Source organism: Zonotrichia albicollis, chromosome 8 (assembly GCF_047830755.1).
Source record: "Zonotrichia albicollis isolate bZonAlb1 chromosome 8, bZonAlb1.hap1, whole genome shotgun sequence".
Taxonomy (NCBI): Eukaryota; Metazoa; Chordata; class Aves; order Passeriformes; family Passerellidae; genus Zonotrichia; species Zonotrichia albicollis.
In genome coordinates, this window is record NC_133826.1 from 15,182,838 (window position 1) to 15,198,387 (window position 15,550).

The following is a 15,550-nucleotide window of genomic DNA, read 5'->3' on the forward strand; positions in this document are numbered from 1 at the left end:
TGCATGTCTCATGCACTTCAGTGGAGCTTAAAGAGGGTGAAGTTCAAAGCCTGGACTTTGCATCAGAATGGTTGAAATATTCACACCCTCTCTCCTCTGCAGACTGTGGGAAGCCAGAGCTGGCATGCAGACAGATGTCAGCAGTTCTGCCTTAGAGTGCTCCAGTCTGAATCATTGGTACTCTACTGGCAGCACTGGAGAATCAATTGCTCTTTCTGTAGCCTTTAACAATTTCTGTGTCTGTAGTGCTTGTTTTTGGCAAAAGCCATGCCTGTTAATTGGTTTTTTTTCCTAACTTCCTCCTTTCTCCAACTTTTGCTACATTTCTGTTCTTCAGTTTTTCAACTTAACATTCCTCATATGCACAGTATCTGGTAGTAAAATTTACCCCTTTAAAAACCATGGTACTGCATCTTAAAACTGTGAGTTCTCTGTTTTAGCCAAGCTAGGCATGAATGGCCCTCTTTTGATGGAGAACACTTTCCCAGTTTGCATAGGAACAGAAGAGAACTTTTTTTTCCAGCTTCTAGCTTTACTTCAGGGCAGTTGACACACTTGCAATTTCCACTGTGATATCAACTCTTTAATATTTGAAATATCTCAAATGGAAAAGAAAATAAAACTGAGAAATGTATTGTAAAAGCTGATTTGAACATAGATCACTGAAAGCATTTGCACAAAACAGTTTGGTGATTTAAATTTTTCTCCTGTGTCGTATGAGCTTACCACCTCATTTCATCAGGCTTCTGTTTGTAGTAGAGTGCATCAAAATTTGCTTAGGGTAAATGTCTATGGAAAAATTTAATATCTTTAGATAGCATCTGTAACCATATTAACTTTTCTATCTTAGACTTATATTTAATAAGCATAGCTGTATCCATTCAACCCAGGCTATGGATGGGCTCTGAGCTCTGTCTTCCTGCTATTAGAGTTAATGTCTCTGACAGCTGGAGACCTGCCAGGAAAACCACTCATAGCATTGCAAAGCCCAGTTCACAAGGGCAGGAACTCGATATCAAACTTCCTTATACTTATTACAAACATGTATGTGGCTGCTAAACTAGTTAAGGCATTTCTAGAGTCAGGATGGTTGCGTAAACATTTTTAGTATCTGTGTGACAATATGTCTGTTTTGTTTGTTTCTTTAATAATAAACCCTTAAAATCATCATCTTAGGCAGACTGAAATTGAATTTACTTTCCCATCCTGTAGTGCACTGGATGTGAGATGAAAAGTAGCGATCATTAAGCTTCCTCTCAGTGTCATGTATTCTGTGTATGGATTTCAGTTGTAGCAATAAAGACAGGCTTTTACATGTTAGATGAGAAGCTTTGATTTGTCCTTTGAAAGATGTTTTTTCCTCTTTTACTTTAGATTTGGTGTTAAAAAGAAACCAATTTACATAAATGTCATAAGAGACCCTATAGAACGCCTAGTTTCTTATTATTACTTTCTGCGCTTTGGAGATGATTACAGACCAGGGCTACGGAGGCGAAAGCAGGGGGATAAAAAGGTAAGGTACACCTAATAATATATGCTGAACTTACTAAAATCAATGTGAAGACAATTGTAAAAATGCCCTGATGAAAGCCAAATTGGTATTTTATCAGCCTTGGTGATAGTGATGGCTTTGAAAGTTATATTCTCCATTTCCTGTCCATATTGGAGCAGAGCATGACATTAGTAGGTTCTCTGTACCCTTATAAATTCACTGTATGTTGCAATTTGTTAAAAAATTAAATAAAATATTTTTAAGTTGTTATTAGGTATTCAGAATTATAATTACCAGATTAGATTTATCCTCCTGTGTAAGAAGGCTACATCTTTTCTTGTTGAAGACTGAGACACATTTTTTCAGCAAAAGCTGTAGAACTGCTGATGCTTTGGCTTTGTTGATTATTTTCATATAATTAGCAACCCAATTTATTCTATTTTTTAAAATGTAAACACTGCAATGTCTTTTTGGAAACTGTGGAGCATGACACATAAATTTCTGTACTTCCTCCTCGTGTCTTAGGTTGCTGTAGACAAGTTCAGGTTAGCACATTCAAACATTGACTACTAATACAGTTTCAGGATGGCAACGTCATTTAGACTTCATAATGGGTTTGTTCCAGAAAGAATCTGTACATCCACTGTCATGATTTGCAGTATGACCTTTCTGGGCATTTAGTTTCGATTTTTCTTATATTGGGAAGAAAAGCGAGGTATAAAATACATGAGTATGGTTTACAAAACTGTAGCTTGAATAGTGTGGAATCCTATAAAATGTAATGAGTTTTTGTACTTTATAGAGCCAAAGACTAAATTTATACATTTTCAGTGATTATATTTTCTTAAGCTGATGCTGTTTTTCTGTAATGTTGACAATTTAGTGTAGTGCTGTGTGAGTACCAAGAGACATTAAAAAACAAGCAAAAGTCACACAAAATATACAGTTTAGTAATCATTTTATGTGCTGCCCCCATCCAAATAGTGCTTTTTAAATATTTGCAGCAAACCATTCCTCTTTTTTTTTCCGGTTGGGAACTTAATGGTCCTCTGTTATTTAGGCTTTAGCGCCATCTTCAGTTACTGCATTTCAGGTTGTCCAGGTATCCTGAAGCACAGCAGCCTAGGAAGAGAAAAGCTTCAAGAATAAATTGAAATTAAGATTAAATATTGTCTTTATAGAACTGGCTAAACAGATGAACAGGTGATGTGATATGATATCATAAAGGCATTTTAAAAAAAGAGAGATAGGATCTCGTCTTTTGTAGACTGTCTTCCTCCTTCCCACTTGAGATCAGTCACTTGGAAAGCTGAGCATGCTGCTAAGTCTGAGCTGTTTCTAGGACATAAAACTTACTAAAAAGAGTAAAATTTAAGTGTGTATTTTAATTTTGAATTATAATCCAAACAACGTGGTTAGGTAGTCACTGGGAGACATGCCAAAAATCTTTACTGTTGCTGCTTGCTGGACTGCACTGTAAGCTTTGATTTGCTGGGGAAAAGGTCATATGCATTTCTGTTTATAATGCTTACAATGCATTGCATTATTAATTTGATGTTTTTCTATTTAAGGGGCTTTTTACATTTTGTCACTACGATACCACTTTCTTTTGGTTTGAGAGACTTAGTTGTTGTTGTACAGACTTAACATGTTCTGTAAGCATTTCAAGTTCATTTGAAGTGAAATTCATTTACTGTATCAAGCTTCTGGCTTCTTTCATGTAAATCAGTACTATTTTTCCAGAGTGTCTCTGGGGAACTGTCCATGTATAGATGGTGTAAATTTTGCATACATTAGTTATAAAATTCAGTAAGCTCAAAAATGGATTGAGCCAATTGCAGTGTCTTTATTCTAGTATATGTTACAGTAGGTTAATGAAAAGCTCTAGAGTTGAAAAGTAGGGAAGGTCAGAAATTACCTCTAGTGAAACTCAATTGTTCCTTTATTAGTGGGAAGGAATCTCAATGTATTTTTATACTCTGTCCCCTCCTAGTCCATACCATGGCATCTACATAGAAGAATATAAACTTGTATAAACTTATAAACTTGGTTGTTTTCTGGATCTCTGTGTTTCCAGTCATAGTTAGCTTGGCTCCAAATGCAGGGTCTGTAGAGGCAAGGGTTTCTTATAATGAAGCTCTGATGGAGCAGCCAAGGTAGGTGCATTAGAGGAAGTGTGGAAGGAAGTCTGTCCTGTTTCAGCTTACTTAGAAAATGGCTTGCTTCCTCTTGCTTATTAACTGTAAAATAACCTGCAGGTATAAGCAAAGAAATCTTTCTTTGCACAGATGCCAGTTCATTTTTAGTATAAACATTCATAATTTAGGAGGTGCATTTAACAATAGATCAGTGCAGAATTTCCCTAGAGAACTATGCTAGGGAAAGCATACCAATGTCTTGTTTTCCCACTTAAAGCTGCATTTTTATCTATGGTGTGTGACAGGTACAAGCTATTTTAAACTCAGAGTTCAATGTGAACCAAGGCACCACAGTTTACTCCCTGCTTTGGCATAGTATCAATAATTTTTTCAGATTATCTCATAAACTTCACCTCAAAATAAAAGCAGATCATGTCCTTTTTCTTAACCCCAAATAATTACACAAATGTGTTTTTACATAGTTGCTTTGAACAGAAACTTGTAATTAGACTGAAGAAGCAATCTAAAAAGTTTTCCATGGGATCTATTATTTTTTAATATATCCTAGATACAGGCCTTATATCTTGATTAGAAACACACAAATACATCCTTTATGGTGACATGTAAAGCATTCACAAATTCCCTGCAGTGCTAATGGAGTTCCTATTGTAACTGTGTTATTGCAGTTGAAACTCTGTTACTACAGCAGTGTATCCACATCAAGAGCAATATTGTATGGAATATTCTGTTATGCTGTGAGCAACTTCTTTTTGGTTCTTCTGATTGCCAGAACAAAATTAGCCTCTGAAGTGGCAATTATTTCTCATTATTCAAATGTAATAGAAGCTTGTTTAATCTAAAAGACAAAATGCACAATGTTCTGTGTTAAAAAAGACCCAGCTGTTGCAGGATCACACAATTCCTCATGGCATTTGATACTGTATCTTTAGTGACTTCTTTTATAGGGGAAAATAATTACACCAACAGTTATTGACTATTTTTGCTAGTTTTGACAAATAGTCTTTGCTAAAGTTATATCAAAGGTATATCAATGTATCAGGTAAGATCAATTGTTCATTACTTGTAACCATAAAGGACTGTCCAAGTACTGTTTAGCTGGGACAGTAGATCATCCTGATAACACTGTGAAAGCAAGGCTTGACATTTTTTTTCTAAAACATTGTATATGTGTTTTTCTGTTTGAGATGTTAGATACATGGATAAGATTTGAAAGCTCAGCTCAATTTTGTCTTTGTTTCAGACCTTTGATGAATGTGTGGCAGCTGGAGGTTCCGACTGTGCTCCAGAAAAACTTTGGCTTCAAATTCCATTCTTCTGTGGCCACAGCTCAGAATGCTGGTAGGGAGATGAATGTAGCTTGGTCATCAAGTATATCAGTGCTGAAATCTAAACTTTAACAAATTTCAATGTGTAGTCCAGTTGATAAAAGTGTGAGGGACTGAACAGAGTGAAGCAGTGGATACTTGAGTGTTTTCTGTTAAAGAGGGATTTGCTGAAACAGTTTTGCAGTTCTTTAAACTAGCAGTATGTTACAATACTGTATCAGCAGTGCTATGAGGGAAAACATGTTTTCAATTTTAAAAATAATTTTTGCAGATTTAAAGTCTTGACATTTTTCTCTTATGTCAGACTACAGAATCCTTCTTTTGGAATGGATATATTTTATTTCAAGCTCCTAAAGTTCCTGGGGAATACACAATAATTGAGATCAGGATAAATTTATCTTTTTAAACGTTTACCAGATATCCAGTAGTCAATGCTACTTAGCAGAAACTGAAACAAAAGGAAATAGTGTCCATCTATCAATGCAAAATATTTTATAATAATGGCAAAGACTTTAAAAAACTCTTAAGCAAAAAAAACCCAAAAGAAACCTCACTGAGTTTTTGAAAGATTGAGTGATAGCAAGGGCAATTATTTGTCAAAGGTTTTGTTCATTCAAACATAAGCAAAGTAAATGGCCACTTGGGAGCTCCTCTTTCAGTGCCTGTTGTTCAGACCTGTCTACTCTCTGGCCATGTGGAGAAGCAGAGAAAGAAAGAAGATGCAAAAGGGAAGGTATGCTCTTGCCAGATTTTTGGTATCTAATGTGAAAGTAGAGACAGAGTATTAATATTGAGACAGTGTAAATCCCCAAAAAATTGCTTGAATAGAGGCATTAATCATATACACACACTGGGTATTTTTGTTTAGACTATTTTATAAGTAGAGGAGTCACATTTTTAGGTGAGAACACAAATGAAAGGAACTGCAAAGGGAAATGAAGTTAGCAATGATTATAACTTGGAATAAGTCTTGCCTATACAAATGTCCTGTTGTGAAGTAATCTCCATCTAGGGACTAAGGCTGACATCAGAACTTAATATAATTGTTCTCTGTCATTTTAGGAATGTGGGAAGCAGATGGGCTTTGGAACAAGCCAAATACAATCTGATTAATGAATACTTCCTAGTGGGAGTTACTGAAGAGCTTGAAGACTTTATCATGTTATTGGAGGCAGCTCTGCCCCGGTTCTTCAGGGGTGCTACAGAACTGTACCGGACAGGTATTAAATAGCTGATTTCATGGAGTTTTCAACCACTTTCTGCCTTTTTCAGTGTAAATTGTTTAGATCTAGGTGAATAGTTTTAGTCTCTGCTAGGTTTGCCTCTCAGCTGGATGATGTTCCTGTATAAGAAACAAACTCCTTTTCGAAGATTCTTAGTTCTCTCTCTCTCTCTTTCTCTCAGGGGTAATGCTAGTCCAAGTATCTTTCTGCCTTACACTAATTATAAATATTTAAGGCTGGGGTAAAGGTAGATGTGTAGGTATACTGCATGTAACATTGTGATATGTTTGTAACAGAATATTTTTTTTTAAGTTTTACAGTGGCTTCAGCTTTTTAAAGTAGCTGATGTAGCAGATTTCCATTTCCTCAGAAGCCCTGCTGGAATTAACTGTGCTCAATGCAGCCTGGTTGGCTGAGCAATAAAGCCTGAGGGATGCAGAGACCCAAGCAGATGTTTATCTTCCTGGGCTCCTAGCTACGAGAAGTAACTCACTTTCTAGGAGCTGGCCATTCAATTTGTGATGAACAGAAGATTTATCTTAGCAGGGCTCCTAGCTGCAAATAGAGGGAGAAGAGGATCTGATGTACAGAGCCTAGATATGTAGTATTAACAAGTTAATTAGAAAGCAACAGCACTCCTTGGGGAAAATCTGGTCATCATTTTGGTCTTCTTTGTCTCAGAAACTCTGCAACAGGGATATGGCTTATGTATCATTTATGATAAGACTATAGTATCCTATTTAGATGGGAGAATAATGGTTTAAATGCTATTAGTAGAGATTATATTTTGATTAGAAATAGACAATTGAAATCATGTGAAAACAATATTTTTTTTTCTCTCTTATGGAGAGCTACAGAGAGCTACACCAGAACAGGGAGGTTTTTGGTAGTCTGAGTTGAATATAACCTTCCCTGGAGATATTTAAAATATGTGTAGAAGTGGTGGAGGTATTTAAAAGATGTGTAGGTGTGGCACTTGGGGACATGGCTGACTGGGACATGGCAGTGTTAGGTTTGTGGTTGGACTCGATGACCTTAAATGTCTTTTCCAACATAAATATTTCTATGATTCTATGAAAGAAGTCTCTGCAGTTTCTAAAATTCTTAACATTTGATACCAGATTAGCATATAAATAATTAATTTTGAAAGACCAGTTTTGCTCCAGGTAGGTTATATGGAGTAATCTTACTCTTTAAATGAATGTTCATTCCCTGGGTTTATTAGAGCAAACAGGAAGAATTGAAAGAATGGATGCAAAATTCATAAACATTAAGTGAGAGAGGCTGCAGGTTCCAACTCTGCATGTTGTGTTAATAAATTTTGGATTAAAGCCTGCTCCTTCTAATGCAGTTTATCAACACACTGAGAATATAAAAACTCTGTAAATAACAAAGGACTGTAAGCATTTTTTGAGCACGTGAACTTGAAAGTGAAGTTATTGCTTTCATTTTGCATTTAGGAAAGAAGTCGCATCTTAGAAAAACAACTGAGAAAAAACTTCCCACAAAAGAAACTATTGCCAAGCTACAGCAGTCTGAAATCTGGAAAATGGAGAATGAGTTCTATGAATTTGCACTGGAGCAATTTCAGTTTGTCAGAGCACATGCAGTTCGGGAAAAAGATGGAGAATTGTATATTCTGGCTCAAAACTTTTTCTATGAAAAGATTTACCCTAAATCAAACTAAGAATGCTATACTATTAGATTTATGGACCTAAATCTTTGGCCACATCATCATCTTAGTCCTCAGCCATGGAAACTAGATTGCTTGTAGACCTCCAAGACATTTCTTTGTACGAGAAAAGTGGGTTGTGGATCACCTCCAGGGCTTTGGATATAGCTGTGTTGGTAATCCAGAAGCAAAGGCTTAATTTCTTTTATCTAACTAATATTTTCAGTGGGAGTCAATATCCTTAACCTGAAGAAATCTACAATGTAATTTGGAGCAATTAATACATGGCAGTTTTGTTTGAAAATGTAAACAATCAAAAAACCATTTCTGTTGATGCTCTTTTTAATTTTCAGAGCAATTTATTTTCATTTATACTTCTGTGAAGAGGAAATAATTTTTCCCCAGCTTTCAACATGGAAATTTTTGTTGTATACAGTATGAGTAGCCCTAATAACTGGTTGACATCTGTGCTTTGTTTTAGTGAATCATGTCACATGATATTAATTGGGATGGTTAATCATGTTCTGCTGAGAAATGCTGCTGCTGGAATTGGCATATTTATATATGTGGTTTTATTAAAAAATTACAAATACTCATTGGTGTTAAAAATGTCATTTTCACATTAATATTGTAAAAAGTTAAAGAATCAGAGCAGTGGGGTTGTTTTGGGGTTTGTTTTGTTTTGTTTTGTTTGGTTGGTTTTTTTATCACCACGGCCACTGGCTGAGGTTGGGAAACTTACCAAGAAATTTGGTATTGTCTGCAGTTCTAGTTGATCCTTACACAGTGGTATAAAAATTGTAAATTCAGTACGTTTCTCCATGGATTCTTTGTAATAATTGTAAACTGAGGTATTGGTGAATCCATATTATGACTCTACTAGTGAGCTGTGGTATGGCTAGGGTTTTCCTACTACTTCAATACTTTTATCTGTAGAATATTTTTACTGAGGTGCTTTATAACGTGTTTTAAAGCATTGCATTTACAAAAGGAGTAAAATGCTGTAAATACTGCTTATTTTATGTATTTGGACCAAAAGGTTTAAAGTAATTAGTTTAAAGTGGGGTTTTTTGCACCGGTTCTGTTATGTGTGAAGTGAAAAACATCACATCTACTTCCTGGTTGAGTTAACTGTTGGACATTGCTGAAATGCACTTCAGTGACCTCTCTGACTTCAATACCAGAATGTTTTCCAGGGATTGTCTTTTCAGAAAAGTAGTCTTCATCCCTTTATTAGGGGAAGAGAACAAGAAGAAAATTGTCATATGCAGTCTGGTTGAGAAAGGTGCAGTGAACTTGATTGACATAATTGTATTTATGTAACTGCCTTACGTGACTGTTGTAAATTTGTGAGTTGCAATTATTAACAATGTGAAACACCTGGCAAATGAAGTAAATTGAAATTTGAGAACAGATGTTTGGGGCCACTGCATTATAGCAAATGGCCGTGGAGCACTGCAAGAATTTTTCCTATTGAATTTTCTTAAAGATACAAGTATTTACACAGCTTCCACCTGCCTTTTCTTAAAAGTGCTTTTCACAGGATTTGATTGGGAAGGCACTGAGGAGACAAAGAAAGGAATGGTGGGAAAGGTTTAAATTCTTACGGTATGATGCTGAAGGTTTAGTTTAAAATTACCAAGTGAAGTTTCTTTAACCAGCTTGTTCTTGTAATGAAAACAAAGGAAATGGAAAATGGTCTGTGAACTGGATGTCTGCAGCCAAAAGCAACAGCCCAATTACAGAGAGGATAACGAGAGACTATCAAGTACATCTTGCAGTTTCTTTGTTTTCTTAGATTTTTCCCTTCTGATTTTAAAAATAGATCTCTCTTTGTTCTTCCCAAATAATCAGGGAAGTTCCTTCTCATAAGTTACCATTTATATAGCATGAACCATGCATAAGACTTCCTGTTCTTGTTCTTGTCTGTTGACATAATAATAATGCCAACATGTTTGGATATAGGATGTGTTAGGTCACACATGAAGACATGTTTCCTAGCTATTGAAACAAACTGAGGAGTCATACACAAAAAGTAGTTAATGGAGATCTAAAAATTTTCATTTAAAAGCAGACACTTTTTTTTAAAGTAAAATAAATATTTATAGTCCCAGGAAAGATTTCCGCTCAGTAATAGTTTTATGTTAGATTTTTTACTATGTTGTTCTAATTCAGATTAGTTTATCTTCTTGAATCTCCTTCAGAATTTTCAGCAGAGCACCTCTAAGAGAGCTGAAGAGCTTGCTAAGAGAAAAAGCAAAATATTCATCTAAGTAGGTATGTACAAATGCTTCTCTATTGACAAGAAAACAATAGACAAAACTTCTGCTGATTTCAGTAGGGTCTACAGAAACAGCTTCTATTCTGTAAGCAGTTTTGAAAGTTATGTTTCTTTTTTTTCCTTCCAGGATTTAGAATTTCTTAATTATGAGTCTCCAATAACAAAACCAATAGAACAATGCAATTTTTTTTACTTTTAAAAGAGCAATATATTTTTCATAGTTCATGTAAGATAACACATTTTATTTAATCAGATATAATTTCCTGTTCTTTGCTGTGAACTGTGATGGTTGAGACAAACAAGAATTTTAGGAACGTTTTTTAGAAGTGCTAACAATTGGAGCTGTACTCATTTCAGGTATACTCAGAAAATTTGATCATCTGTAGAACACAGAAGGAACCAAGACTGTCTGCTTTTATAGCTAGTGCAACCATTAAGGACAACTGTGAACTTAGAATGATTTGAATTTACAACTATCAAACTGGGTTTCCTAAAGGACAGTTTAGGAAAAGGAGCTTTACAGATTTTTAATAATCTATTCTATTTGTTTTCTGTTTAGAAAACAGAAACAATCCAAGTTGTTGCCATTAAAAAAAATTGATGGTATATAAATGTTATTTATTTCATGTATGTTCCTTAATGACTCATAGAGGAAAGCAGCAATATGTGACGTTTTGTTTTTGCAGGTTGTATGATCAGTAAACTATTATGCAGCCTCCTGGACACAGATCTTTTAAGTGGACTCTGTGTAGAGGAGTGAGATTGGCTTTTTGCAGGGCTAAGTTCATTTGAAGGGTGCTGAAATGCTCATATATCTACATACACTTGAGAGTAGATTTTGTGACACTGTCTGTACTTTCTCTACAAAAGTGCCACCCAGTCTTTGTGCACAACTCTAGCCCTGTTGAAACTCCTGATGTCAGCCCGAGGCACGAGGTCCTGCTGTGCAGGTGACTACACAGCCAGCCCACAGCATGCCTGGGGCACTTGTGATACTCTGGGCAGTGCTGGGGGGAGAGCAGCAGTGCTTTTAGCTCCTTCCCTTAATAATTCTGCAGCCACACAACAAGAATTTCAGTTTTATTTTGTTAGTGCATCTATAAGCAAACCCAAGGCTAGGATGCAGAATGTCCTCTGTGCACATTCCTGCTTGTTCTGGGTGGATTTTCTAGCAGTCTCTCTTTTATTGGTATGCTGATCATGGCTTCATTTTCAAACACACATTAAAATGTATAGCTATACAATGTAGGATATGGAGAACCAGCCCACCCTGATAATTTGAAATGCCTTTTCTGGGTATTTAGTTTTTCTGAAGATACCTAGCTATTTTTACATTACCAGAATAAACTTTTGCTTATTGATGATCTCAGAGTAATTCTATCTTATACTGGGAAAAATTCGGTTATTTTTTTTCACACTTATGTTAAAATTTTCCATTAAGCTTACCTGGCTTAATGTGTATATGTATACTTAAAGGTGTATGTGACAAAAAGGTGCGTGGATGATACTGAGCTGTGCTGCTTAAGGAATCACTGGAAAAGCCTGATTCAAGTGCACTGCCAATCTAGCTCTTCAAAATTAGAGCATATTTTATGACTACTAGAGATTGAACTTAAAGAAAGTTTAAGGCTGCTTAGTTGGATGGATGCTTCCTTTACTGTAAGCCTATGCAACTGTGTAACCTTTGCAGCAGTATTTATAGAAAGAGCCTCTCTTCCTGAGACTTATCTGGAGCATAATTATAAATGTTCGTACACTTGTACTGTCTGATACTTACATCAGCAGCTTTCCATAGCTTCTGCAAAAGAGACAGGTTTGTGAGCATTTCTAAAGCAGTACTGAATGTAATTTTGAAAAACATGGATTGTGCTTCATGACCTTTTTATTTTTAAACACACACACACAGCTGAATAGTGCCTTTTTTCTCACAATCCATGTTGAAGATGCTTGCTCCCACTCACCCTCCGTAAATTGATTCATTTGTGCAATACTATTCCAACTTGAAACAATTTTGTCACAGCTATTTGTTTGAGAAATAATCTCAATTTTTCCTCACTGTGCTGCCAGCTTTCTGTTGTTTAAGTGTTTCAGTTGATTACCTAATGCAAATGCTATAAAATAAAACACCCATTGGGAAGGGGAAAGAAAAGAAGTCTGGTGTCCTGTCTTAATATTTGCATGTCACATTCACATTGAATGCTTTTTTTCTGGAGCATGTTGTTTTACAGTATTGTGAACTTTGTTGGCAGCTATTGTGATTTTGGAGGGGAGAGACAAGCTGGAGTGTAGCTCTTCTGTAATAATTTCATACAGCTATAACCAAATATATTTAGAGGCCCTTAGAACTTGGATGGGCTTTGTGACCAGATAAAGTTTTAAGTTTGCAGGGGTTATACACTGTGCTTGAAGGTGTCAATGGAAAGTTCTTGAGATTAAAGCCAAGATTTGTAAGAACAGAAAACTGGCATTAAAACAGAGGATTTATACCTTTGTGCTTCCCTGCCTGAGGAAACAAATGACCAACCAATTGCTGTGGTATGGGCACAGCCTCAGTTACTGCGGTGCTGAGAGTGGTGTAAAGAGCTTGAGTAGACTAGAAATGTCATTTGCATTTGTAAGCAAGGACTTAGAACAAGAAAATTCAGTGAGCATGGGTATGCTGCTGTTTAGGATTTCTGAGGCATACTGTAACCACTGCCCTATAAACATGCCTGGCTGTGTGTGCTATGGAGCTGAACATCATGTGACCCTGCCAAGGGGTCAGAGTCAATGCAGGAGTTCCTAAATATGTAGTTATCAGCCTTGACAGTTAAAAACCATCATGGAATTATTCTGCAACTTCCACTTGAGGATTTTGATGGCTTTTAAATCCCCCTTTTGTTGAAAATAGACTTTTCCTTGCTCTTGTGAATGGAAGTGCTAGGTGTGATTGTGCACAGGAAACAAAGTCTCTGCTTTTATCAGCTGGAGGAAGTGGAGGAAAAAAATGCCTATTTAGAGGACTTCCTAAGGTCACTGTAACCTGTTTCTGAAATGATGTAGTAAAATAGAATGACAGCCAAAATAAGTTGCAATACAACAAAAAGCTTTATTTAAAATGACAGTAGCTCCTCCTCTGAAAGACAGGATGACTAGTGTATGTGGTAGGTACTGGTTGAACCATTTTTGAACTGATGCTGCCATTCATTTGTCCATGTAATTAATCTCAGCAGTTGGAATTCTTCGGAGGGGAGCAATAGAAGGAAAAGGTGGTTTTTGTTCCAACCAATTTTTTTTTTCAGATCCTGTATTTTCATTTTATTTATTGTTTGCGTCTTGCAATTGATTTCAGTATAATTTCCTTACTTTTTAATAAAATAAAAAAAGTTGCTGTGAATGTCAAGGCACTACCCAGATGTTTTCTTCAAGCACAAGTCCCCTGCTATGACCTCCTCCCCCAGCTTCATTACCACATAACACAGATGTGGTAACTTTCAATAAGAGCTAATTTAAAGGACTAATAATTTTCTTTATTAAAAAAACCTCTACAAAGAACACCTGTGGCTTAAAAATGAAGGCTTTGAGACCTTTAACCTTGTCATAATAACCAACTGCATCCTCATAAAAATGGAAAATACTGTGATAAACATTCTCTGCCCCTTTCCTGCACACTTACAAGGCTGATCCTGAATCCATTCTCACATTTGCTATGCACAGACATTAACCTTTCGTAATAAATATGACTGTCAAAATAATTGCACAGAGAATAATCTTCCTATTGAAAAAAAAGTTTAAATTGGGAACAAAATAGGTTAAAATGGTGATTCATGGGAATTGTGGTTATCGTTCAAGTATACAGATATTGCATTCCTCTGATGTTTTAAGAAATAATTCACTACTATGCTGTATCAATGTATGTGTTATTTCAAACATAGCTCCATTATTTATTAATAATGAAAAACCTTGTTCTGTTTTGAAAGAGAAACGTACCTAATTTGGTATGATGATTTGAATGCTCTAACTCTACCAGAACTCTGAGTTTGATGCAGCAGTTACTGGAAAATATTATAAGCTGTCTCTTTACCAAAAAAAGAGAAACGCTAGTGTAGAGAATAATGGCCTAGAGGGCCTAAAGGCACTATTACAGTCTTGACAATTATTGATTGCTGTTTTTAGCACAGAATAGAATTTGGAATCCTTAATCTCCTTTATTTAGAACTTAATAACTTTAAAAATGTTATATGACTTAGAGAATTGGCAAGAAGAGAAGGAATGCTAGAGACTTGTGCAGTTCCAGGCTGGCTTTGTCAGGACTGCCTCCCAGCAGTGTGTAAATATGGACACACACCATGCAAACAGTCAATGTGGAAGGAGGGTGTATTTATATCTGTGAAGACTGTAAAGAACACAGGAAAGTACAGGCAGAAATACAAACCACTATGTATTGCAGTAATTGCTTAAATTAACAGCTGTGATGGCTGTCTCTGGCCTAATTAACTGCTTTGGATCTTCAGTGCCTTCTCCTGACTGAATTAATGAACTTAAAGCTGCAGCCACCGAGGCTGCTGCTATTATAAGCAAGGCCTGTACACCACCAAATGAAATGTCTCCTATTTATAGCCCAGACCATATACCTACTTCCCACACTTTGCTCCAGTACTACTGACAGCTAAGCTATAGATCTGGAAAAGTAAATTACATTGACTGGTAAGCTCATGTGGTCTGCATCTGAGGTCCTTGCTTCTTGAAGATAAAATAATAATTGCATGATAGAAGTCAAATCCATAAAATCTGGGAGAAAGCAACTTAATATTCAGATTATATGGAGCAAAAATGCTGCTTTTTTTTTTTTTTTTTTTTTTGTCTATTCAGAATGAGTTCACTAGCTCAGGCAGATTCCAACAAGACATCTGTTAATACTAAAGGCTACTTCAGAGAGATGGTTAGAAACATGAGTTTTACGGTCAGCAAAAATGGCTGTAAATGTTTTCCACAAAACTTTTCAACAAGGTTTTTGAGGGTTTTTTTGTAAGGCAAACAGGGAGTTTTCCCCTTAAAACAGAGCAAAACAGGAACATGTCAGTGCCCTCCCCACACCAGCAAACATTCTTTGTCAGTGTACTTTTATTTTTTTACCCCCTAGTGTGTGGAAAAATATGTATGAGTGTATGACATCTGTGTTCAGTCTCTCCCTTTTCTCAGCTGGCTCTATGAGATAGTGTGCTAGTTTTTGTTCCTCCTCAAGCCTTCCAAAGGACAAGTCTTATCTTGCAGGTATTGTTGTGGGACATGAGATCACACCCCAGTATGGAGCTTATCAAACTGGGTGTTTACTCAGGGTCACCTTTGAGAGCCTGGTGGCAGTGGAGGTCCCTGTCCTGTGTGTGGGGGCAGCACTGGTGTGTTGTGCTGCATTAGC

General features: G+C 36.2%; 1 protein-coding gene across 1 annotated transcript in view; it reads left to right on the forward strand.

Moving 5' to 3' along the window:
- The window catches only part of HS2ST1 (heparan sulfate 2-O-sulfotransferase 1), a 74,145-nt gene extending 65,678 nt beyond the window's left edge, over positions 1-8,467 (forward strand). The window contains exons 4-7 of the mRNA XM_074546078.1: positions 1,375-1,513; positions 4,892-4,989; positions 6,039-6,196; positions 7,660-8,467. Coding sequence (XP_074402179.1) covers positions 1,375-1,513; positions 4,892-4,989; positions 6,039-6,196; positions 7,660-7,886 — 622 coding nt within the window. The 3' untranslated portion in view covers positions 7,887-8,467. The remainder of the gene's footprint in view (positions 1-1,374; positions 1,514-4,891; positions 4,990-6,038; positions 6,197-7,659) is intronic.
- Positions 8,468-15,550: the final 7,083 nt, after the last annotated feature.